This window comes from Saccoglossus kowalevskii, chromosome 2 (assembly GCF_978046115.1).
Source record: "Saccoglossus kowalevskii chromosome 2, keSacKowa6.1, whole genome shotgun sequence".
NCBI classification, from domain to species: domain Eukaryota; kingdom Metazoa; phylum Hemichordata; class Enteropneusta; family Harrimaniidae; genus Saccoglossus; species Saccoglossus kowalevskii.
The window spans coordinates 38,784,487-38,809,634 of NC_140642.1; the positions used below are offsets into that span (position 1 = coordinate 38,784,487).

Below are 25,148 nucleotides of genomic sequence, written 5' to 3' on the forward strand. Positions count from 1 at the left end.
GTTGAACAGTACGCTATGTAGGTGGTGTGATGTTGAACAGTACGCTATGTATGTGGTGTGATGTTGAACAGTACGCTTTGTATGTGGTGTGATGTTGAACAGTACGCTATGTATGCGGTGTGATGTTGAGCAGTACGCTATGTAGGTGGTGTGATGTTGAACAGTACGCTATGTAGGTGGTGTGATGTTGAACAGTACGCTGTGTATGTGGTGTGATGTTGAACAGTACGCTATGTATGTGGTGTGATGTTGAACAGTACGCTATGTATGTGGTGTGATGTTGAACAGTACGCTATATAGGTGGTGTGATGTTTAACAGTACGCTATGTAGGTGGCGTGATGTTGAACAATACGCTATGTATGTGGTGTGATGTTGAACAGTACGCTATGTAGGTGGTGTGATGTTGAACAGTACGCTGTGTATGTGATGTGATGTTGAACATTACGCTATGTAGGTGGTGTGATGTTGAACAGTACGCTATGTATGTGGTGTGATGTTGAACAGTACGCTATAGTTGAACAGTACGCTATGTATGTGGTGTGATGTTGAACAGTACGCTATATAGGTGGTGTGATGTTGAACAGTACGCAATATAGGTGGTGTGATGCTTAACAGTACGCTATGTATGTGGTGTGATGTTGAACAGTACGCTGTGTATGTGGTGTGATGTTGAACCGTACGCTATGTATGTGGTGTGATGTTGAACAATACGCTATTTAGGTGGTGTGATGTTGAACAGTACGCTATGTAGGTGGTGTGATGTTGAACAGTACTCTTTGTAGGTGGTGTGATGTTGAACAGTACGCTATGTATGTGGTGCGATGTTGAAAAGTACGCTATATAGGTTGTGTAATGTTGAACAGTACGCTATGTATGTGGTGTGATGTTGAACAGTACGCTATGTAGGTGGTGTGATGTTGAACAGTACGCTATGTAGGTGGTGTGATGTTGAACAGTACGCTATGTATGTGGTGTGATGTTGAACAGTACGCTATGTAGGTGGTGTGATGTTGAACAGTACGCTGTGTATGTGGTGTGATGTTGAACAGTACGCTATGTATGTGGTGTGATGTTGAACAGTACGCGATGTAGGTGGTGTGATGTTGAACAGTACGCTATGTATGTGGTGTGATGTTGAACAGTACGCTATGTATGTGGTGTGATGTTGAACAGTACGCTATGTAGGTGGTGTGATGTTGAACAGTACGCTATGTAGGTGGTGTGATGTTGAACAGTACGCTGTGTATGTGGTGTGATGTTGAACAGTACGCTATGTATGTGGTGTGATGTTGAACAGTACGCGATGTAGGTGGTGTGATGTTGAACAGTACGCTATGTATGTGGTGTGATGTTGAACAGTACGCTATGTATGTGGTGTGATGTTGAACAGTACGCTATGTAGGTGGTGTGATGTTGAACAGTACGCTATGTAGGTGGTGTGATGTTGAACAGTACGCTGTGTATGTGGTGTGATGTTGAACAGTACGCTATGTATGTGGTGTGATGTTGAACAGTACGCTATGTATGTGGTGTGATGTTGAACAGTACGCTATATAGGTGGTGTGATGTTTAACAGTACGCTATGTAGGTGGCGTGATGTTGAACAATACGCTATGTATGTGGTGTGATGTTGAACAGTACGCTATGTAGGTGGTGTGATGTTGAACAGTACGCTGTGTATGTGATGTGATGTTGAACATTACGCTATGTAGGTGGTGTGATGTTGAACAGTACGCTATGTATGTGGTGTGATGTTGAACAGTACGCTATATAGGTGGTGTGATGTTGAACAGTACGCTGTGTAGGTGGTGTGATGTTGAACAGTACGCTATGTATGTGGTGTGATGTTGAACAGTACGCTATATAGGTGGTGTGATGTTGAACAGTACGCTATGTAGGTGGTGTGATGTTGAACAGTACGCTGTGTATGTGGTGTGATGTTGAACAGTACGCTGTGTATGTGGTGTGATGTTGAACAGTACGCTATGTATGTGGTGTGATGTTGAACAGTACACTATATAGGTGGTGTGATGTTGAACAGTACGCTATGTATGTGGTGTGATGTTGAACAGTACGCTATGTAGGTGGTGTGATGTTGAACAGTACGCTATATAGGTGGTGTGATGTTGAACAGTACGCTATGTAGGTGGTGTGATGTTGAACAGTACGCTATGTATGTGGTGTGATGTTGAACAGTACGCTATGTATGTGGTGTGATGTTGAACAGTACGCTATGTACATGGTGTGATGTTGAACAGTACGCTATGTATGTGGTGTGATGTTGAACAGTACGTTATGTACGTGGTGTGATGTTGAACAGTAAGCTATGTGTTTGGTGTGATGTTGAACAGTACGCTCTGTATGTGGTGTGATGTTGAACAGTAAGCTATGTATGTGGTGTGATGTTGAACAGTACGCTATGTAGGTGGTGTGATGTTGAACAGTACGCTATGTATGTGGTGTGATGTTGAACAGTACGCTATATAGGTGGTGTGATGTTGAACAGTACGCTATGTAGGTGGTGTGATGTTGAACAATACGCTATGTATGTGGTGTGATGTTGAACAGTACGCTATGTAGGTGGTGTGATGTTGAACAGTACGCTGTGTATGTGGTGTGATGTTGAACAGTACGCTATATAGGTGGTGTGATGTTGAACAGTACGCTATGTAGGTGGTGTGATGTTGAACAGTACGCTATGTATGTGGTGTGATGTTGAACAGTACGCTATATAGGTGGTGTGATGTTGAACAGTACGCTATGTAGGTGGTGTGATGTTGAACAGTACGCTGTGTATGTGGTGTGATGTTGAACAGTACGCTGTGTATGTGGTGTGATGTTGAACAGTACGCTATGCATGTGGTGTGATGTTGAACAGTACGCTATATAGGTGGTGTGATGTTGAACAGTACGCTATGTATGTGGTGTGATGTTGAACAGTACGCTATGTAGGTGGTGTGATGTTGAACAGTACGCTATATAGGTGGTGTGATGTTGAACAGTACGCTATGTAGGTGGTGTGATGTTGAACAGTACGCTATGTATGTGGTGTGATGTTGAACAGTACGCTATGTATGTGGTGTGATGTTGAACAGTACGCTATGTACGTGGTGTGATGTTGAACAGTACGCTATGTATGTGGTGTGATGTTGAACAGTACGTTATGTACGTGGTGTGATGTTGAACAGTAAGCTATGTGTGTGGTGTGATGTTGAACAGTACGTTATGTATGTGGTGTGATGTTGAACAGTAAGCTATGTATGTGGTGTGGTGTTGAACAGTAAGCTATGTATGTGGTGTGATGTTGAACAGTACGCTATGTATGTGGTGTGATGTTGAACAGTACGCTGTGTAGGTGGTGCGATGTTGAACAGTACGCTGTGTAGGTGGTGTAATGTTGAACAGTACGCTATGTATGTGGTGCGATGTTGAACAGTACGCTATATAGGTTGTGTAATGTTGAACAGTACGCTATGTATGTGGTGTGATGTTGAACAGTACGCTATGTAGGTGGTGTGATGTTGAACAGTACGCTATGTATGTGGTGTGATGTTGAACAGTACGCTATATAGGTGGTGTGATGTTGAACAGTACGCTATGTAGGTGGTGTGATGTTGAACAATACGCTATGTATGTGGTGTGATGTTGAACAGTACGCTATGTAGGTGGTGTGATGTTGAACAGTACGCTATGTAGGTGGTGTGATGTTGAACAGTACGCTATGTATGTGGTGTGATGTTGAACAGTACGCTATATAGGTGGTGTGATGTTGAACAGTACGCTATGTAGGTGGTGTGATGTTGAACAATACGCTATGTATGTGGTGTGATGTTGAACAGTACGCTATGTAGGTGGTGTGATGTTGAACAGTACGCTATGTAGGTGGTGTGATGTTGAACAGTACGCTGTGTATGTGGTGTGATGTTGAACAGTATGCTATGTATGTGGTGTGATGTTGAACAGTACGCTATGTATGTGGTGTGATGTTGAACAGTACGCTATGTATGTGGTGTGATGTTGAACAGTAAGCTATGTATGTGGTGCGATGTTGAACAGTACGCTATGTAGGTGGTGCGATGTTGAACGGTACGCTATGTAGGTTATGTGTTGTAAAACAATGTGATATTTTGTTTGTTTTCCGTTATTCAAGCATAAAGTAATATGGAGTTGTCAACCGTGCTCACATCAACAAATTGACGAAATAACGCAGTCGTCGTACAGACTGCTTGACAACTTGGAACGTGTGGTCTTAATTAAATAACGGCTCTAAAACAATAATCCAGGCTCTATAGATATATAGTACAAGTTCATATCAATATGCTTTATTGAAAATCTAATTCTCGTGCAAGAGAAAGTATTACATTTGACAGGTCACCAATCCCTTTAGCAATTGTTGTCTAGGCAATGTGTGTAAATTGTTTTGTGATTGTGGAGCTAGGGATGAAGCAAGATGTTATAGTTTTACTTTCATTCCACATATATCCATACCACTATATAATTTCATAATAAGAAACGAAATAAACGAAATAAGTTTAATTTTATAAACCATTAAAATTGTCATTCAGCAAATGAGTAATATTATGGTTGTCATTATCCAGATCCAAATACGTTCTTGTTTTTTGAAGTTTAGCAGAGTTTGACCCCTGTCCTATACAATATACTTACTTCGATCTATGGTTAGCTGTGTTATTTCCACTCTCTTTCCGTCTATCCACTATACGGCATTAATGAAGGCACATTTGTGAATCCATTTGGGAATATGACAGCTGCAATTGCACCGTGTTAACTCTAATAAGATGCGTGGAAGGTAACTAATGAAGCCATTTACAAGAGACTGCTACGTGACGTGTCAGGCCTCCATGCAAAACGAGCACACGTTATAACTTAACCATTTGTTCAAATAGGCGTGAGACGAAATTTTTGTTAACAATATCTCTGGGCGTTAGCGTTTTGAAGAAAAAAAATCATAGACGGTGCCTCTTAGGGCGTTTCTGTAACAGTCACACTATAACACACGCATAATAAAAACAAATACGTGTAAAAGCACACAGAATTCTTTAAATCATGGCTTTTATACGTAAGGTCCGATACTTAATTTATATTGAGAACCGGGAAAGTGCTGTTAATTAGTAAGGGTGCAATTTACACGATCGTTACATCGAATGAAATATACATTAGTAAGTGAGTAGTTGTACTAAGTGTTTACTGAATTGGCCAGTCTCACCCTCTAGTGTACTAATTAATGCTGCACTTTTATAAAACCTCGTAATCAATACGCCTACTTAACAGAACGAATTTGTCGTCCAGTATCGCTTGGGAATCCACGCTTTTTTAAATTTAATTAATCTTTTAAAATTGCGAATGGATGCATTACGCTTCTGCGGGCAATTCTTTACGAAAGCAAGACACACATATATCGAATCATATGTTATGTTATGTTATGTTATGTGTTTGAAGTAATTATAGTCAATGTACAGCTAGTGTTCCCATGTTCCCATATACGTTACACGTCCACTGATACCAGCAACAACACGCACGCATTGTTTAACTTTATTCAGTTCATTATGGGCGTGACTTAACCAACAGTCTAAGCTAATATGTACCCGGTACTCCATGTACAAGTGTTTACATCACTCAATATGAGGAGAGAAACAACACGTTAAACTCACTGAATACGCTGACATTTTTGATATAATTCTTTCAATGTATAAGCCATCTAAATCTAAGGATTTGCTGTCTTTCGCGTCAGTCCTCTGTTGGTTTACATTATGTCTTTATTTTATGTAGTCTGTTGTCGCTGTTTGTGGCTTTTTTGGCATCTCCTTTGACGCTAAAACACATGAACATCAATGTATTTTCCTTTTTTTTAGATTTGTACTCAATTATTGTTTATTTGCACAATCTGTAATGAATTTACTTACACGGACAGTTATTTGAAAGGCGTCTGGATATGTTTGACAAAACTAACATCAGCTGTTTGTTTTATCTCTCCATCCTTCCACTGTACAAGAGTATAAATGAGACAAGTTCGCTCTCTTTCATTTAAAAAGCTTTTCTGCTGGCGGCGGGTTCACATCGAGCGACAATACAATCGATAACCGCAGAGTGGACATTATCTAACAGGCAGAGATAGGGCGGCCATACAGCTGTGACATGGGGTGTTGCCGACGAAGGAATGGTTTCCGTCAATTACCAATACATAATATATATTTGCTATTTTGCTTGGGGTCATACACTGATAAGAAGACAGTTTACCAGGTCACGTGTGTGAGGTGCTTCCAGGAATAGTGAGATATAAAGTATTATACACTTTTATTAAACCACATTTAAGAAAGTGGGTGTGGCTTATCTGTGGGTAATTTGCATACTGTAATTGTCACCTTACTTTTGATTTTCATTAAACACTCAGTGAGTATGAAATAGACAACTCCCACTCCGCTGGGTAATTAAAACTCGCCACGTGATTTGGCAAACACACACTACGGTAAACACTGCATGTACGTGTATATAATTGATTAGAAACTTTACTCACCATATATGCTGTTTTCCTCTTCGCACATGCCAAACCGAGCACTCCGCAAATTATGAACTGAAAATAAATAATATACTCACAAATATTATTAATTCAATGACAACAGTACGGTATAAATGTGATTACGTTATGGGATGTAGTGGTATATTGATTGTTTTATACCACATGTGTTGTAAATTACTAATACCTCAATGTGGATAACATACCGAAGGGATTGAAAGGAATTCATATGACGTCACGAACTACGCGTTATGGCGTAATGTATTGTACTAGTAAACAGTATATAGCCATGACTGATTCACCGGTTGATTGATTGATTGATTGATGGATTGAATGACAATAATCTGTATAAGGTTTATTAGTTTGCACCATGCATTTTTACAACACTGTGTGAAATAAATGGCCAGCATTTATTTGTTTTCACTATCCGAACCCATTTTCACCTTGATTCAGGAAATGCACTTAATGTCCGAACACATATTCACCTTGATTCAGGAAATGCACTCCATAGTGCCCTTGCATCTTAAAAAATTGAACGCATATTCCAACAAATGAACTCAATGTGTCAGTGCTTCAATAATTAAATAATTCAATGATTTAAAAAATGATCTGCATGTGTGCCGTTGTTTCAGCAATCTAAACTATAGTCCCCTTGATTTACCCTTGGTTTAACAAATTAACTGAACGTATGCTATTGTTACAACCAACTGAGCCTCTGTTACCTATTGTTTAACAGATTAACTGCATGTGTGACCTAGCTCCAACTAACTGAACCCATAATATCCTTGATTTAACAGATTAACTTCATGTGTGACCCTTCTTTAGCCATTTGAACCAATATTTCCCTTGATATTTAGAAATAAACTCCATGTGTGACCTTGCTTCGACAAATGAACTGACCCTCTATTTTCGTTGATTTAACAAATGAACCCCGTTTGTGCTCTTCCTTCAACCGACTGAACGTCATGGAGTCACGTTTTACTGAACTTCCACTTAATTGCTCATTTATCAAAACATAGTGTAACTTGCATAATAGAATACTAGTATACGTAGCTGACGTTGGCGTTACATTTACGTAACAACACAGTACACGGGTACAATATGCCTCAACACAGTAGAGGCTTTAGTCGAGTTTATTGCAAACGTCACGAATTAATTTGAATATTACATCTAGCATGAAATGTACGCAATCGGGAAATGACGCATGAATCCGTTACGTGTTATCGGTAGTAATGTGCGATTTCACTGGAATTTAATTGACCCACACTGCAGTGCGCTGCCATGTACGTACGTCAACCCAGCGTACTGTTTATAGGACGAGTCTGTCAAATATACGTTGAAGGAAAGCCATGTCATTTTATGACGTCATTTAATTGGTACAGTTTTTTGCTTTGTTTGAGAAAATAACCCAATGTACATATTAAACGCGGAGACTGGCGGTAATTGCAGTCGAACGAAGTGTTTAGTTGCTATAGTGATAATGGCAGTCAGTACCAGGGAAGTAGATATAATCACCCGAAAATGCTTGCGATGTACTGCTTCGCGTAATATTCAATCAACTGGTCTAATTATGCTGATATTATCACGTGATCATCACGTGCCGCTGGATACTTGCCGTAGACCAACCTAGACTTGAGAATCAGGATGATCTCAAACACAAAATAAGGAATATTAAATATTATGTATTGTGGACTCTTTCGCACTGTCACCTCAACCCCACTGTTCCATTACAGGTGGGGTTTCACAGTTGGTGGGGTGTAAATCTTGAATGTGAATAAAGTACATTAAGAAAATAGCGGGCGAAATTATCCCCTGTATACTAGAAAGATGTCTATCACTGGCAGGTTTTATGTTTAAGACGAAGCGCCGCATACTGGTGTGTAATGAAACACGTCTATATTTAGATTTTTGCGTACGCAATTTCTTTTTCGATCTAATCTGGGGCTTAATTACAACTTTTATGCTTTAGCTGAACTTTATCGCTTTCTGCCAAGAAGTAAACGTGTGTTGAATTGATAACAGCAATACTAGATGCTAGAAACACTTACTGCCCACATTTTCCGGGTGACGCTGATTATTAGAATGACGATGCAATGGTGAGATGATGATGATGACTTGTATGTGTTGAATGCGCACAGTGGCATGATACTGCCGCTTTGTTCTCATAATTTTTCGCTGACGAAGCTAATGAGAAGTTCAATCGTTAACAGTATATGCACATGGAAAATATAATTGCTCTAAATGAGGGGCAAGTAATTAAAAAAACGCGAATCTTTACAATAAATCCCTCGGGGTACACTATAGAGTAGCACGTTCCGTCGTTCGCCTCGTTCATTTCACATCTCCGTCAATATACCAGTATATATGATAATAAGTATCGATTACAAGTGATAATTAATTTATATTGCACAATAGCTGGTCATACTCGGAGTTGAGCGAGCGTAGCAATTTGGGCGAGCCCAATGTTTACTCCGCTAACGCAAATTAGAACTAGTGAATTGAGTGTAGATAAACACGGTCAGGTAAAATAGAATTATTTCGTTTGAAGAGGATTAATATGTACTGGGCATACACTGCAGCGCGCTATACAAATCTACGCCGCGTCCATTGCGGTGCTGTATGCCTTAGGGTAGTATATAATACAGTTGGTATTTATTAAAATGAATGGAATAAATAAATTCAATTAAATCATTTGAAAATGTGAACTTTGACCCCGTAGCAAGTCTGATTTGCACTTCCGGAGAGTGTTAATACTATTTCGTTTTTTGTTTATCACGTCTACAAAATAATACTAAAATGCGATGTTCTGAACTCTACTGATAGTCCATTTATAGGTAGTCGAACCGAACAAATTCCACTACATATTGTTAAAAATGTGTGTTACAAATTGTTTAAGGGATTTACTGAAATATACGGACGCGGTAAAACATACAACGTAACAGCGTATCTTTTTTTTTTTTTATTCTGAGTCTTCTCTCGCAGTTAATGGAGTGCCCTGGATAAGTATGAATGCATATCTACGAAGTCTACTCTCAACATCCGGGATATTGCCAGTTCTAACAAATATATATATATGTATATTGCGTCGACCTCGCCGTTATAATCAAATAAGTGTTCGCTATAGAGTGAATCGACCTCTAATTAAACCTGTGTGGCAAAAACGAAGGGCGTCATTCAAATCCCGTGCGAATATTAATTAGGATGATGATACTTATACCGTCTAGTACCATTGTCTAAATTGATATAAAGAACCCATTTCAAAGAGACTGACTATGATCTTTATTGTCGCTATGGAAACGTTTGTAAGAAATACAGCTCATTTAAGCTCTGAATTCTAGTCGGTTTAAAATTACTGAATATCGGTAATGAGTGTGTCAGTGTTCTTTAGTTGAATATTCTGATGAGGTGTGGGCTGGGCAGTAACAAACTGGTTGCTTTTAGTGATTCTCACTTAATAAGATTAATCAGTTATGATACAACATAACATATATAACCTATCAGACCTAATCCTAATCTTATACATTGTATTCATTTTTATTCTTAGTATTTGTCTGTCCACTACTTTCACGAATCCACGTACCTCATTGGCAGTAAACATTAAAAACAAGTCCACTATGGCCCGCATACACCTATCTACCAACGCATCAGGGTGGGTCCCCGCACAATATTCAGTTCATCAAGTGGCAATACTTGATTACATTGTAACAACGGCGTCATAATATACACACATACACTCATGGTTAATATTACTATAGTACAATGCAATTAGTAGACATTTATATACACAATTTCTGTAATATATTAGATATCCAGTTTATGTCGAAATAATAATTGTGATTGACTGACAAATACATTTTATTCAAATTGAATTGGGAAGGACACACTTGAGCGCAAGTAAATGCCCTCCCATGTACGGGGCAGCTGTGGTGTCATATTAAGCTATAGAAATTGCTTTTTAAATCACACTTAGCTCAGAGACTGTAATATAAGAAGAATGCCGACCACTGTACAGGTGATCGTAATAAAATACAGTGAGGCATTTAATGCTAGTAAAGTTGTGTAATACTCACACATGCTCCGCTCCAGACTGGCGACACGGTATGGGCTAACCACATTACGGCCCTAGATGAGGATATAGCTCCAACGCCGAATGAGATCAGCCCTAACATAATGTGAGTCACTGCCAACACGGCCAGCGTAGTAATTACGGAACACATTCTGATGGTTTAGCATAGATAAATTCCTCTTTACAGCGTTTCAAGCAGTTGCTTCTTTACATCTTCTCCTGATCTTTGCAGATGACTTCTATTAAAATGAGAAAACACGACGCCCCTTGTCAGTTCGTGAAGTTGTACTCCGCATGTACGCGTGAGTGGTCGTTATTTCTACTGGCACTATCTGGAGTTAAAAACCTCTCTCACTATATATACAAGAAGAGAGAGATTGTAAACATGAAAGCTTTCATGGTTTTCAATAAAGTAACTGAACACAAAAGAAGTTTCCAAAATAGTATGTTACCTATATAATGGTTACCCTCGGTAAAATTATTTAAGAGTTCGTGAACTCGTTTTCACACCAAGTTGTCACTCCAATGAACACTAATTACATAGGTACATGCTACCAGTATACGAACAACCACAGTCTTCGTCAAATTCGTGCTCAGTCGCTTGGGTATATGATGTGTCCATACGAGACCAATTCACACAGTCACCGCTTCGTACTGTGCCTCACCGTTCACCTGCGTCGAATCATAAATACCGGGATCGCGTAATATGACGATATGCAAATGACTTGACAACTCTTATTGCTCTGTATTACGATAGCCATCGTGGACGGTGTTGTGTACGAATGACGGTACAGCTAAATACGTGTATATACACCGCACGTACACGTTATATGTTAGAGTAATGCACTGCGCAATCGATGGTTCAAATCGAAATGAACACAAACGGCGAGCTCCTACCTATTGGCAATCGAAGCTGACGATGTACATTAACAACTTAAGGCGTAGAGTGATGTAAGGTTACCATGGTGATCGTTTGACTATAGCTCTACGTCTGAGTCCAACGTGGGAGATTCAGTATACATGTATGCCGGTGATAAACGGTAAACATGACGCTGATTTGCCAGTCAGTCTAAACTGAATGATTGCGTGTGATTTGTCTTCAAATTGCGACGAACGCAAAGTAGACTATTAGAAGAGCAGAACCGAATGAATTATAAGTAGGTAGCTGTGTCTGAGGGAACGGTGACCACTGGGCACGGTCGAAATCTGATCTCACGTGCAATGTCAGTGTATTAAACCCAGGTATATGAATTCTGAGCTTATAGAAGTACTACGGGAGCTTTTATAATTAGTATTGTGGACTTTCGATACAAGATGTATACAATGACTCGGCCAGCGGCATTATTGTGATCGGCTGTGTTTAATTTTACTCAGTAATATCTATGTACGTATATATCTAGTAACACTATTGCAGCTCTGTTTCCTTTTGTCTTCATAGTCTTTCAAAATAGTGATAATCCTTCCCCGGCAGTTAGGAGTCGAGGAATAAACCTCAAAACAGAGACTATATACAATATTGGTACTGCTACTGTACTTTAAATTTAACAACGTCGCCTGAATTCGGTTTCTTTGATTAACTTTTTTTTAGTATAGAATGAAACACGTATCCTGGGGACGTTGCTATTGAATAGGGTATGGCACGTAAGATCAAAAGCCTCGGTGTTGTAGCTACACCTTTTGTTAAATAGGCAAACTAACAAACAATTGTAGAGCGTTAACTTGTTTGTCCCAATAATAGAAAGGATATGTGTCCAGTGATATTATTTACATTTAGAATTGAATCTGTCTAGAAATAACGCGTTCGAATCTTGGTTTCACTGAGGTCGTATCGCTGCCGTTTCGGGTTAAACAAGACCTCCGTCGATGTACACCTGGCGCAATGATGCCCCGTAAGTGACATTTACGCAAGGCGGTCCTCAATGGTATCGATGTAGAAGTAGACGAAGCGAACCCTGGACAATTGTCTCTTAATACATTTACCACTGAGTTGGTTTGGAGGAAATTACGGCACATGTGCCTTGCATAGTTAATTATTTTTAGTCGGAATCCGACATCCGGTAGTGCGCTTTACGGAAATTTGGAATGAAGTGACAGTGATGTGTGGGCAGTTATCAATGGGATATTAACTGCATTATTTATAATATCGTATCGGTGCAAGTTGAAAGCCTAATATTACGAGATCAGTGAGCCCTTACACCGCGAGAACCGCCCAAACAAGGTAACCAAGTGTAAAATGGCATACGAGTCGAAATTCAATTTGGTTATGGTGAAGCACCGCGGGCAAAATGTGTAAATTAAAGAATCAGCCCCCTCGCATCACGAGGTTAATAGAAGTTGGAAAGCGTGGAATGCGGTTGCCATGGAAATGATGCAGGATGTGTCACCTTTTGACATGCGAGAAGACATGTTGTAATTGATGTACGTTTGATCGCATGTCACCCATTTAACATTCGTCGCGTTATCTATTACGTTAACATTGGTTATGTATGTGTGTTTCATTTCCTAGTCTACGGCATGCGATCAAGATCCACGCGGCGACTTCCGTGTCAGCGAAGTTCAACTCGTAATGTACACACGGAGAAATAAACATAAATCATGATTAGACACTTCACTAACGATGGTTTCCACAGTCAGAGTGAATCTGGCAGAAAGATTACAAGTTTCTGAGAGTATAACGCTTTAAATACGCCTTCCCCGTATGTTGTATGTCCACATTGAGATACAAGTCTCGTTTCTGTCAAAGTTTTCCTTTCAGCCGACATGAAGGCATGAAGGAACATGTAATACTGTTATTGGAGTCACTCTAGATAATTTGCAAGGTTGTAATCGCCGTCATATAAATTGTGATTTTTCAAGACAGCAGAAAAAAACAACTCAAAAAGGTCACTCCATCAATGCCCTTAAATGTTTTCCATTCGTTTTGCTTTTGGTAATGGAATGTACATTTCAATTGGTCTGTATCGCGCATAATAGCAACTACAAACCATTACGAGTCTAGAATTTACCTAATTATCCCTAATGTCTTCGGTACTAGCTGCAACTCGCCTGGGTATGTTTAATTGCACTACATGATTACGGCTGTATTAAGAAAGTATGATGGCTTACCACATAAAAGGTTTTTTTTATACAGAAGTGGCCGGCTTTTACACGCAATTATGTCAAAACTACGCCGACATTAAATGCAGTGAAATATATAAGGGAACGTTTGAAAATGGAAAATGAGGGCGCATTCAGATACAATAATGTACTATATAAGTATAAACAAGTGCAAGCTAACTCAAAACGCCAATGGAGACAACCAATTGACAAAAGTACAGTAAAGGAGAGTTCTATAATATTTTTTTAATATCAGACTCAAACGAACCATTAATATGTTATGTTAGTGTACGATCTACTTGGTCTCTAATGAGTCGATTTTACGCTGATGATATTCACTAAGGTTCAATGAATGAGAGAATACAAACACGATCAGGCTTTATTACAAACGATAAGTGCGTCTATCAAAGCAAACGCAAATTGTAACCGTGTCTTCTCGCTTAGGGGGGATAAAACAGTATGGCCATAACGATCCCAATTTCCATTTTAATGATTCCCACGAGAACCGATGGATTTAGTTTTAATGCTTGTGCGCACGTGTAGTTAAATAAAATGATACATGTTTGAATTGTCTCCGATCCGCATGGCATTTTACATCTTTAGTTTGCTAGCAAACAAGACGATGAAGCTCGACAGCTAAACCATACTGCTCCGAAATGGCTTGCCCCCAAAGGCAGTTAAGAAGTAATTGCTTTAGAATTGCGTCATTATTCGGACACGCAGTCCGGAAATCAGATCCAGTAAGGCAATTGTCAGCTAGGTGCAGAGATAAATAAGACCAATTACCCCAGGATGAATAATTAAAGACAGGGATAACAGCGACAACGTCGTTTGCCAGACAAACCATCTACTGATGAAGCAATACACAAATAATGGATAATTGTAATGGACCCCAGGAAATGGAATTTGTTAGTTTGATGACCCTTACCAATTACCGAATAATGACCATAATAAAATCCGCTTCCTGGTGAACATTAAAAATATATTTTTTTCACATTCCCCACTTATGATTAAATTGTTAATTACGTAACATATTATCTAATTACACGCGTGTTCGTGGTCAGCATACAGCGGCGATGTAATCAGTTTCCTAAAAATACGATTTGCCAAGCTTAATATAGATTGAGTTTGGTACACGTTATCCATACACGATGACGAAACATACCATACATATGTATTCATACTGTGCCACCATGCCATAGTATTGATTCTACACTATCGAGACAATACATTTAATCAACAAACTGATGCGATTACTTTAAAAATCGGAGGAAGAACTTCATATCTTCGATCAGTAATATTTGTAATAAAATAACAATATCTAGCTGGAAAAATAGCATCGATTGTATTACGCCTTACTGCGTGGCTAGGCCCTGGTATGCCATATTTGGATAACATCGGTCAATATAAGATACTCAATTATATAAAACGTGTGTTACCTTTTACTGTTATCCAATTTGGTGGTGATAGCTGTGTTCGCAATAAAACAACACAGAGTGACGTATACAGGAACTCAATATCGAATAGTCTCCCTTTGAAAGCACCGCAATAATGAAGCACAGATTGTTTGCCGAGATGAACAAAAATATTTCACATACATCGAAAAGTTGTTATTTTTTTCGTTTGCATTAATACATCGACTGGCAGTGACGAAAACAACTTCTGCTTCAACGGTTCATCGAAATCGGCATTTCAAGAAATAGTTTTGACTGAAATTATACCTATCTGACAATAGCAGTAGCGGCTAGAATAACTACATTCTGTTACATGCCTAACAACGTTTCATTGAAAAGTACCTGGCGACATTCCATCAGTCGAGTATACTCCCCAAGGTTCGCTCGTGGAAAACAGGTTACAGGGGTCGCGCATGTAATTATTTTTTTTATTGATGCCAGACAGTGTTACGCGTTCGGTAATCAATATTCACCTCCCATGGGATGCGTTGTATGTTGACACTGTAGCATATCCACAGTAATGAACTCTGTTTGACAACAGCGGCTGCAAGTAGTTCAGTGTGTGCGGGGGTCAACTGAGCCGCGGTATGTAAAAGCTGATATTGAACATAAAATCTAACAGAGAAAACCTTCCCACTGCTGGGACACCGATTTTGCTACATCACTTGAGAATAATTTAATAACCCATTAAAAACCTCGTCATTTATTAGTAGTAATTAAGTTAAATCCCCAAATACCTTTGAACGAAACACAGAGAGCTTTGGCAATATCCGGGAGTGGGCATTGCCCCTAAGTTATCTGAAGCAATTTCCCCCTCACAATGTTCATCTATTGAACGTCTGCTTCGATGAGTTTTAGCACGTTCACGTACGATGGAATACCCGAAAACTTCGACTCTTTACATTTCGAGCAATTGAGAGATCATGTACAACGAAATACTGCCATTGTTCAACAACAAGAAAACGACGCGTGATCACGTATTTTATCAGCCGAAGGGATTCGAGAAACTTTAAACTCCCGAAAACACAGGCCATGGGAGCTGTAATTCTTACAACTCAAACAATTATTACAGTAATAATTTCAATCGTTTTGATAGTATCGGGCACCAAACACATTTACATACTGAAGTATCTATATAAGAGGCCAGAAAGACACAAAACTAAAAGATAAAAAAAAAACATTGAAAAGACAACATCCACTAGAATCGAGCCACCGCGCAGCTGCAGGGGATTTCTTCTTAGACTGATTCTCCGATGGAATTATCATCACAATGGTGCCTGCTTACTTGTGACTGTCAGTCACGCACGCAATTTATTTCTTTGTCACTCTCGTTGAATTTACCTTTATGCGTGAATTCTTTGTGAGAAAGGAATTCGTTTAATAAAATGATTAGCTAAATTAAAGCTATGCGGTAAACTGTAAACTGAATAAACCCAACTCCCACTCAGGAGTGCAGCAAAACGTGGTGCTTGTAGTAGGCGATATGGAGATGTTGAATTGAACTCTGTATTACCTCTCGCAAACATGCTCTAATTCCTTATTCTATTATTGACACTGCTAATATAAGTGTTGATTATATACAAGATGTTCTGAATGTGTTCCCTCGAGATGTGTTGTGTAAAATAATAAGGGCACTTCAAATTGGCACAATCCAAACATTTCTTTTTGGGGCTGAGATGCATTGCTGTGAAATGTTTGGAATCCTCTGTTGTTAATCTACGAACATTACACCGCTTACATCTCATAAATGCGAACTGTAAAACTGTCCACAGTGACACGTGTTATGGTTCCGGTTCTCAACCACCATCCTACAGTGAACACAGCAATTTTGAAGTGCATTAAAAGTTTGCATATTAAATATAGTCTTTACGGAGAACTCACTTCCCGCTCCATAGTAAAATGGATTATGGAATATTGTTTTTTTTGTATTATTACGACACGCTCCGTCAGGTAATTGACTTATATCCATGATAATGTATATTAATATTGTTTACAATATTGTTTTCTTGTTGAACTATATGACAGAGTATCACGTGGTCAAAATTGTTACGTGTATTCACAGAAGATGTCAGATTTTTTTTGTTTTGGCTAGCAGTTTTCAGTTTTGGATAAGCAATGTTACGTACAGAAATTTACTTTTTTTGACACCTGGCAAATAAAAACTAGTATTTACAATTTTCTGGATGTATGAAATTTAATTATATGTGAGTTTAATAAAATCCTTTACTAGTTCCAACATTACCATAATAAACCAACGAAGATGTACTAGAATTATTTAATTATTATTATTATTATTATTATTATTATTTAATACTTTTTATGCGAGTGGCATCTGAAAATTGGTTGAAAACCAAGGAGCTACGAGAACTGTTCTACATTCTCTTCCATCATCGTGTCCACTATATTTACTGTATACTAGTGCTGGTTGTGAATCAGGTATATACATAAGTAATTTAATTACTCTAATTTTAATTTTATTACATGTTCGAGGTGTTTAATAATGACAGAAGTGATTAACATCATTATCATTCAAGTTAATTTATCTGGAATTTTATTCACAAGAAAACGACTCGACTGGCCAAATTTATTTGTGATTCAAGAAGTATACATCAAGAAAAATATTTCATAACTAAATTCATCTAAAGTTTGCAACAGTGACATAAGGAACCCGGGCAGCTAATCACACTTGATTGGTTTATTCAGATGATGTTCAAGAACTCTACAAAGAAAACACCAAAATACTTTATTCAGATTTGTGTTCAAGAAGTCCACAAAGGAGACACTCTTTCATCGTGCTGGGTGCCGCCTTTCAAATACTGTTAAAAAAAGATGGGATTATTATATTACACTGTGGGGTGGTATTTGTGATATAATCAACCATTTTGTCATGACAGATAATTCGATAATCAATAACTCTATAGCATGATACTATTTCTTCAACATTTGTTGTCGTCTTTCATCGAGACCTACACAGGCCGGGGAATTCCCTGCACTATCTTGCCAATGCTGATCGCCTTTCAGATATTCTTATATTCAATATCTCAACACCGAGGACACACTGGTTGCTTTCTTTCATATGGTGTAAAACATTGTGATCTTTAGAATAAGGCGAGAATTTCAATATGCGTGTTGTGTTATTTCATATATTTAAAGGGCGGCAGTCGTCACGCCGCGTCCTGTTCGATATGGGATTCATAGCGATGTATACAACGCGTGTAAAATACATTGTTTATTTACATGAAAATTGAACACGCGCTGCGCGACGACCACCGCGCTTTAAAGAATAAGAACACTGTATTATCATGAACTGCACATACTTTTATAAAATACTGGTTGTATACAGTCAGCGATGTAATCATCATGCACTTCACAACAGACGATATCACTGCATGACTGTGTTCTGGTCACAGAGGGTGTAATCACCAATGACAATACTAACATTTCGTCAGATTGGTTACATTTTTCTGTGACTGACATGTTAATATATGGCCTTGTCTTCACGACAAACCTCTGATTGTAAATATTCGAATGATGTAATCATCAAAACACATTTCATCTATATGAACTGCAACAATTTAGCATTATTCCATGACTGTCACAATGTTCTACATAATCATCAAGACCTCCACACCAGGAACACTTTGTTCGTTTCACTGGTTTTCTTTTGTTGATAGTGCAATCATTACGTCATTGACAGTTGGACACTGGTTTTCTCCGTTCTAGTGATAAAATTATTATACATCCAACAACGGGGACACTAGTTTGCCATGCTGGTTACCAGAAGACATAATCACTCAAGAACATAATCATAAAAAGCTACACATCGGAGAAAGTAGTTTCTTTTTTTAGATGATGTAATAATTAAAAGCTCAAACTATTTTGTGATGCGGATTGCAATCTATGAAACTCCACACCGAGAACTCTAATGTCACGCTGCTCGCTTTCTTTCAGATGAAGTTATCATCCAAATTCCATCAGAAACTCTATTCCATTGTGTTCTTTCAAATGATGCAATTATGAATTTTTCCACATCTGGAACACTATTGTATCACCATGGTTGCCATTTTTATCAAGCTTATTATATTATGTCATACCACGTGATCATTACGTGCTGATTACCATAATTCATACACAATTATCATGAACTGTATATTAACAATAACCACGAATCATTAAACTTGTTGTATACTTGGTTGATGTAACTATCGCGAACACCGAGAATAATTGCAATTGACACCGTTTCGGCATGGTCTTCACATATTTCAGATTACGTAATCTAAAACTATTTAATCATATTTCATGATTGCCTGTATTCAATTTATGTAGTCATCTTGTATGGCATACAAATTCGTCTTTATGAACTGAATGGGAATATTATTTTAATCACACGGGTTGCAGGCCCGTAGTTTGGGGAGGTTCGGGGGGTTCGGTCGAACCCCCTAAATTTTGGAAGTGAATAGATTTATTATCGTAGATTAGAACATAATAAACAAACAGTATTAATTAAAAAAAAATATCATCGTTTAAATCACTTGACTCAGTGAGGTAACTATCAGATTCAGCAGCTGATGTTAAATATTAAAACAACATTGAAAAAATAATGTAATTGTAGTCATTCTATGAATGATGTGGTGGTCCTGAATAGGGCCGTTTGTCTTGTGCGAGTGTGTTCGCTCAGTTAGTAAAGTGTCGAACGGGATTGACACAACACGACACTGTACTTTCCTAGTTTGGTTCATTAGTTTTGTATTTTTAAATAATGGCATATATACTTTTTTGTTGCAAATGTATCAGCCAAATGTAGTCAACTTATTGTATTAGTACGTGTAGCCTCTGTTATTGAACAATAGTGTATAGCTACGGATTCAACAGATCATTAAAAAAATGCCGAAGATTTATCATCACGAGTTGTATAGGTCGAAGAGCTCATTGCAGCCAACAATTTACCCCACTGTGTTGCTTCAGCACTGAAACTATGCGACGAATCATATTTTTCAAACATATTTTTTTACACGTTTTTTGTTTTGATGTCTTAGAAAATTTACTATATTTTTAGTGGGTTCATAAAAAGGAGATGTAGTCATTGAAGTCTATTGAGACCGCTGCTAAACTTCCACTATATGTATATTATTTACCGCCCTCTAAAAACAGATTTACAATGAACCAAAACATTTACATACTGTAAGAAACATATATGGTATGCCATTGATTAGTGCATTTAATTTGTTTGATGCAATCATTGTTCCAGCTATTTCTTATAGTAGCGATATTGAGGTACAAAATCGAGAGGGTACAGACAACATTTTGCAGATATCTACTTAGCGTTAATAGTTGTACTAACAATGTAGCGATGTTGGACGAATGAAGAAGGCTGCCATTATGCTGTGGTTATTTTAAGCGTTGTATCTCATATTGGTTAAAATTAGTTGAAGTAAAAAATAGCTGGAACCCCAAAACATGTTATATCATGCTTAAACGATTAGACGAAACCGGCAGACTTACTTGGGATACCCACATAAAAATCGCCTGTTCAAATATGGTTTCGGCATTGTCTGGTTTGAAAAACAAGTTGAAGATACTGCAAATTTCTTAGAGATATTTACTCAAAGAATAAAAACAATTTGTCAGCAAGAATGACATGCCTCAATTTCACAATCATCCAGGCTGTGTACTTTAGGGAAAATCAAAGTAGTATTTAAACCTGGGAGATTTATTGGCAAGCAATTATAGACTAAAATATATACTGACGAGTTTTCGCTGTTTTGGCCATAAAAATAATGTTGAATTAGGTAGACACACAAAAATATAGTTAGATCAATAAATTTTTAGTTTTTGCAGTGATATGCTTGAATTTAGCATGGTAGAAAATGAAATTCACTTTGTTTTTATATGTCCATTTTAAATGATCTAAGGGTTGATCTTTTGTCAAATAATGCAATATGCAATTTTGCAAATACTGACAGTCTGGGCTTACTTCGTCGCTACACAAACTGCCACACCATTTATCAACTAGTTCTGTATCTTTTAAAAGTTTTCGAGCGACGAGATGAAGATTAATCCAGCTTAACTTAGTACCATATGTTTATATGGATGTTGAATGTATTGTTTTTAAAACGTGGTATGCACTTTTCTACTCATTACATTTTCTACAATGGGCTGAGGCCCTGTACAGAAATAAAATTACATAATACAAAATTGACTAATACTAAAATGAATAATTGTAGACAGATTTCGACAGGAAATCGTGTCACTTTTATGTGCGCTAACATCTGCGAAGAGCGAAAAAACTCGTAAGTAGCCTTCTACCTTAAAATGCTTAGACAATAATGCTAAGATACGTATAGTCTTGTCTTTTTTGTGTACAGCATTTTTCCGTAGTGGATCTAGGGTGTGGGTGCGTTTGTCTGTGGGTGGGGAATGGCTCAGGACCCCTTCTCTAAAATCATATGGTAAAACAGTTCAATGATGTTATGTGAAATAACTTACCAACGTAACACAAAGTAAACCAATTGAATTTAAAACCGAGAATATAAAAATGCCTGTAACAGAGCTCAAAGACACTTTTTAATATTATAAAATTCACACGTTTCACGTCAAATATATTATTTTTGTTTTCGAACCCCCCATTCAAAAGTGCTGGCTACGGGCCTGGGTTGCCTACTTTTGTATAATATATTCATCCAGGGACACAGTGCAAGTTGCATACATTCATATAAAGTAATTATCAATACATCTTCAGTGGGACACTGTTATTTACACTGTTTTTGTGCTAGTGTATCTCGGGCTGCCATCTTTCACGCTGCTAATGCTGGATGCCTGTTTCTTCTGACTTTATTTCAGACTGACTTCACAACGGGCACATTGCAATAAAAATATTAATATAAAACCATTTTTCTGTGTCACCAGCTATTTCAATACCGCTACAAGTGATTATTTCATAACTTCAGTAATTAAAACAATAAAGATCATTAATTAATAACAATGCTTTTGTAATTAATGAGTATTCATCAATACGTTGCTACAACAAAAAAGGAATTGTGGGTAGAACGTACATAACTTGCATTTCCATACGTTGATACTAGCTTATTCAAAGTGGAAATTTCACACTGGCATCAAATCAAATATGCGTTATAAGTAGAAAAGATTAAGTTGTTGCACTGCTTATATCAGTTGATCTAAAAAGGAATTTAGTGTAATCTCATATTGGTCAAGGCTGGGGTGACAAAAAACATTTCAATGCGAGAGTACAGTTCAGTAAATAAGGTTTCCGTGTTAAATGATGCCAATAAACGGGCACAGAGTGGACTAAATCTGCAATGGTTCCGTCTGTCCCCCAGCATGACCCCCAATCAGCTAGAAATGGACAATAAGTGTTTAATACGACATACATATGATAGATATAAGTGATGTGTGCGGGCGTAAGAAAGTGAATGACATAATTATTTTATCTCGAGAGCTATTAAATAGTGAAAACCCGAAGAGAGAACTGATTACACATATGCACTCAATTTAGAAGAACTCGTTTAGTCTGAATAGTAAGTTTATTAGAATAATCTTCATCAGGGACTCTTCTTATAGAAACGACACTTCCCGCTAAGACCCTCGCTATTATAATTTTAATAACATAATTCTGAAGCCATATTGTAAGAGCAATATCAGCACGCACGGATGCAAGCGTCCTCTTCATGGTAATTATTGGTTGGTATCTCCCATGATGTAATTGTCAGTCAATACTTTACCAAGAAGACGAGTTATGTTATAGATGACGAAATAAAAAGCACCAACCAATCACCGCTAGCGGTTTCTATTCCGGACACATGATTGGAACATGGGCTTTAACACAAAATGGGGATCGTCTTCTATCCTAGATGAGTTTGCATTAGAATCATTTGCGAGGTCAACACCACCAACCACGATTATTTGACTAATTAAACAGGTTTGGGTGGTGGGGAACCTATGTAGATATTTTAGTTCAACTGATTGGCGCTGGAATAGCACATTTAGCTGCATTAATGCCAACATGATTGCACGGCTTATAATGTAAAAAGACTGAACGATTAGTGTTTATCGGATCAAATTATGTGTGAACAGATGGCAAGTAGTGATCATCTCTATGAAAAGCATTTTAGATGTACACACTTCATAAGATATAGCTCCATATGTGTTCAATTTGCATACTGGTATGTACGCAAGTGTGTGGTTTACAGTCTACATACGAATACAAGTGTATTGTTTACAATCTACATATGAATACAAGTGTATTGTTTACAATCTACATATGAATAAAGTGTATTGTTTACAATCCACATATGAATGCTAGTGTATTGTTTACAATCTACATATGAATACAAGATTGTGGTTTACAATCTACATATGAATACAATAGTGTGGTTTACAATGTACATATGAATAAAAGTGTGTGGCTAACAGTCTACATATGAATACAAGATTGTGGTTTACAATCTACATATGAATACATTAGTGTGGTTTACAATGTACATATGAATAAAAGTGTGTGGTTTACAGTCTATATATGAATACAAGTGTGTAGTTTACAGTATACATATGAATAAAAGTATGTGGTTTACATTCTACATATGAATACAAGTGTGTGGTTTACAGTCTACATATGAATACAAGTGTGTCGTTCACAATATACATATGAATACATGTAAGTGGTTTACAATCTACATATGAATACAAGTTTGTGGTTTACAATCCACATATGAATACATGTATGTGATTTATATTCTACATATGAATACAAGCGTGTGGTTTACATTCTACATATGAATACAAGTGTGTGGTTTACAGTCTACACATGAATGCAAGTGTGTGGTTTACATCCACATATGAATACATGTAAGTGGTTAACAATCTACATATGAATACAAGTGTGTGGTTTACAGTCTACATATCATAACAAGTGTGTGGTTTACAATCTACTAATGAATACACGTATGTGGTTTATAGTCTACATATGAATACAATTGTGTGGTTTACAGTCTACATATGAATAAAAGTATGTCGTTTACATTCTACATATGAATACAAGTGTGTGGTTTACATTCTACATATAAATACAAGTGTGTGGTTTACAGTCTACATATGAATACAAGTGTGTGGTTTACAGTCTACACATGAATACATATGTGTGGTTTACAGTCTACATATGAATACAAGTGTGTGGTTTACAGTCTACCTGTGAATACAAGTGTGTGGTTTACAGTCTACATATGAATAAAGTATGTCGTTTACATTCTACATATGAATACAAGTATGTGGTTTACAGTCTACATATGAATGCAAGTGTGTGTGGTTTACACCTACATATGGATACAAGTAGTGGTTTACATTCTACATATAAATACAAGTGTGTGGTTTACAGTCTACATATGAATACAAGTGTGTGGTTTACAGTCTACATATGAATACAAGTGTGTGGTTTACAGTCTACATATGAATACAAATGTGTGGTTTACAGTCTACATATGAATACAAGTGTGTGGTTTACAGTCTACCTATGAATACAAGTGTGTGGTTTACAGTCTACATATGAATGCATGTGTGTGGTTTACACCTACATATGGATACAAGTAGTGGTTTACATTCTACATATAAATACAAGTGTGTGGTTTACAGTCTACATATGAATACAAGTGTGTGGTTTACAGTCTACATATGAATACAAATGTGTGGTTTACAGTCTACATATGAATACAAGTGTGTGGTTTACAGTCTACCTATGAATACAAGTGTGTGGTTTACAGTCTACATATGAATACAAGTGTGTGGTTTACAGTCTACATATGAATAAAAGTATGTTGTTTACATTCTACATATGAATACAATTGTGTGGTTTACAGTCTACACATGAATACAAGTGTGTGGTTTACAGTCTACATATGAATACAATCATGTGTTTTACAATCTACATATGAATACAAGTATGTGGTTTACGATCTACATATGATTACAAATATGCGTTTTACAGTCTAC

The 25,148-nt window shown here is 37.5% G+C and overlaps 1 protein-coding gene across 7 annotated transcripts in view; it reads right to left on the reverse strand.

Moving 5' to 3' along the window:
- Positions 1-25,148, reverse strand: part of LOC102808790 (transmembrane protein 196-like) — a 61,889-nt gene that overhangs the window by 21,178 nt on the left and 15,563 nt on the right. For 5 of the 7 annotated variants that reach the window (XM_078008730.2, XM_006815730.3, XM_078008735.2 and 2 more), the window contains 2 exons: positions 10,604-10,838; positions 6,534-6,590 (listed from right to left, as the gene is read on the reverse strand). In XM_078008730.2, coding sequence (XP_077864856.1) covers positions 6,534-6,590; positions 10,604-10,750 — 204 coding nt within the window. In that variant the 5' untranslated portion in view covers positions 10,751-10,838. Of the gene's footprint in view, positions 1-6,533; positions 6,591-10,603; positions 10,839-11,051; positions 11,337-15,134; positions 15,265-25,148 lie in introns of those variants that run through there. The other 2 variants (XM_078008734.2, XM_078008732.2) reach the window with 2 other exon arrangements.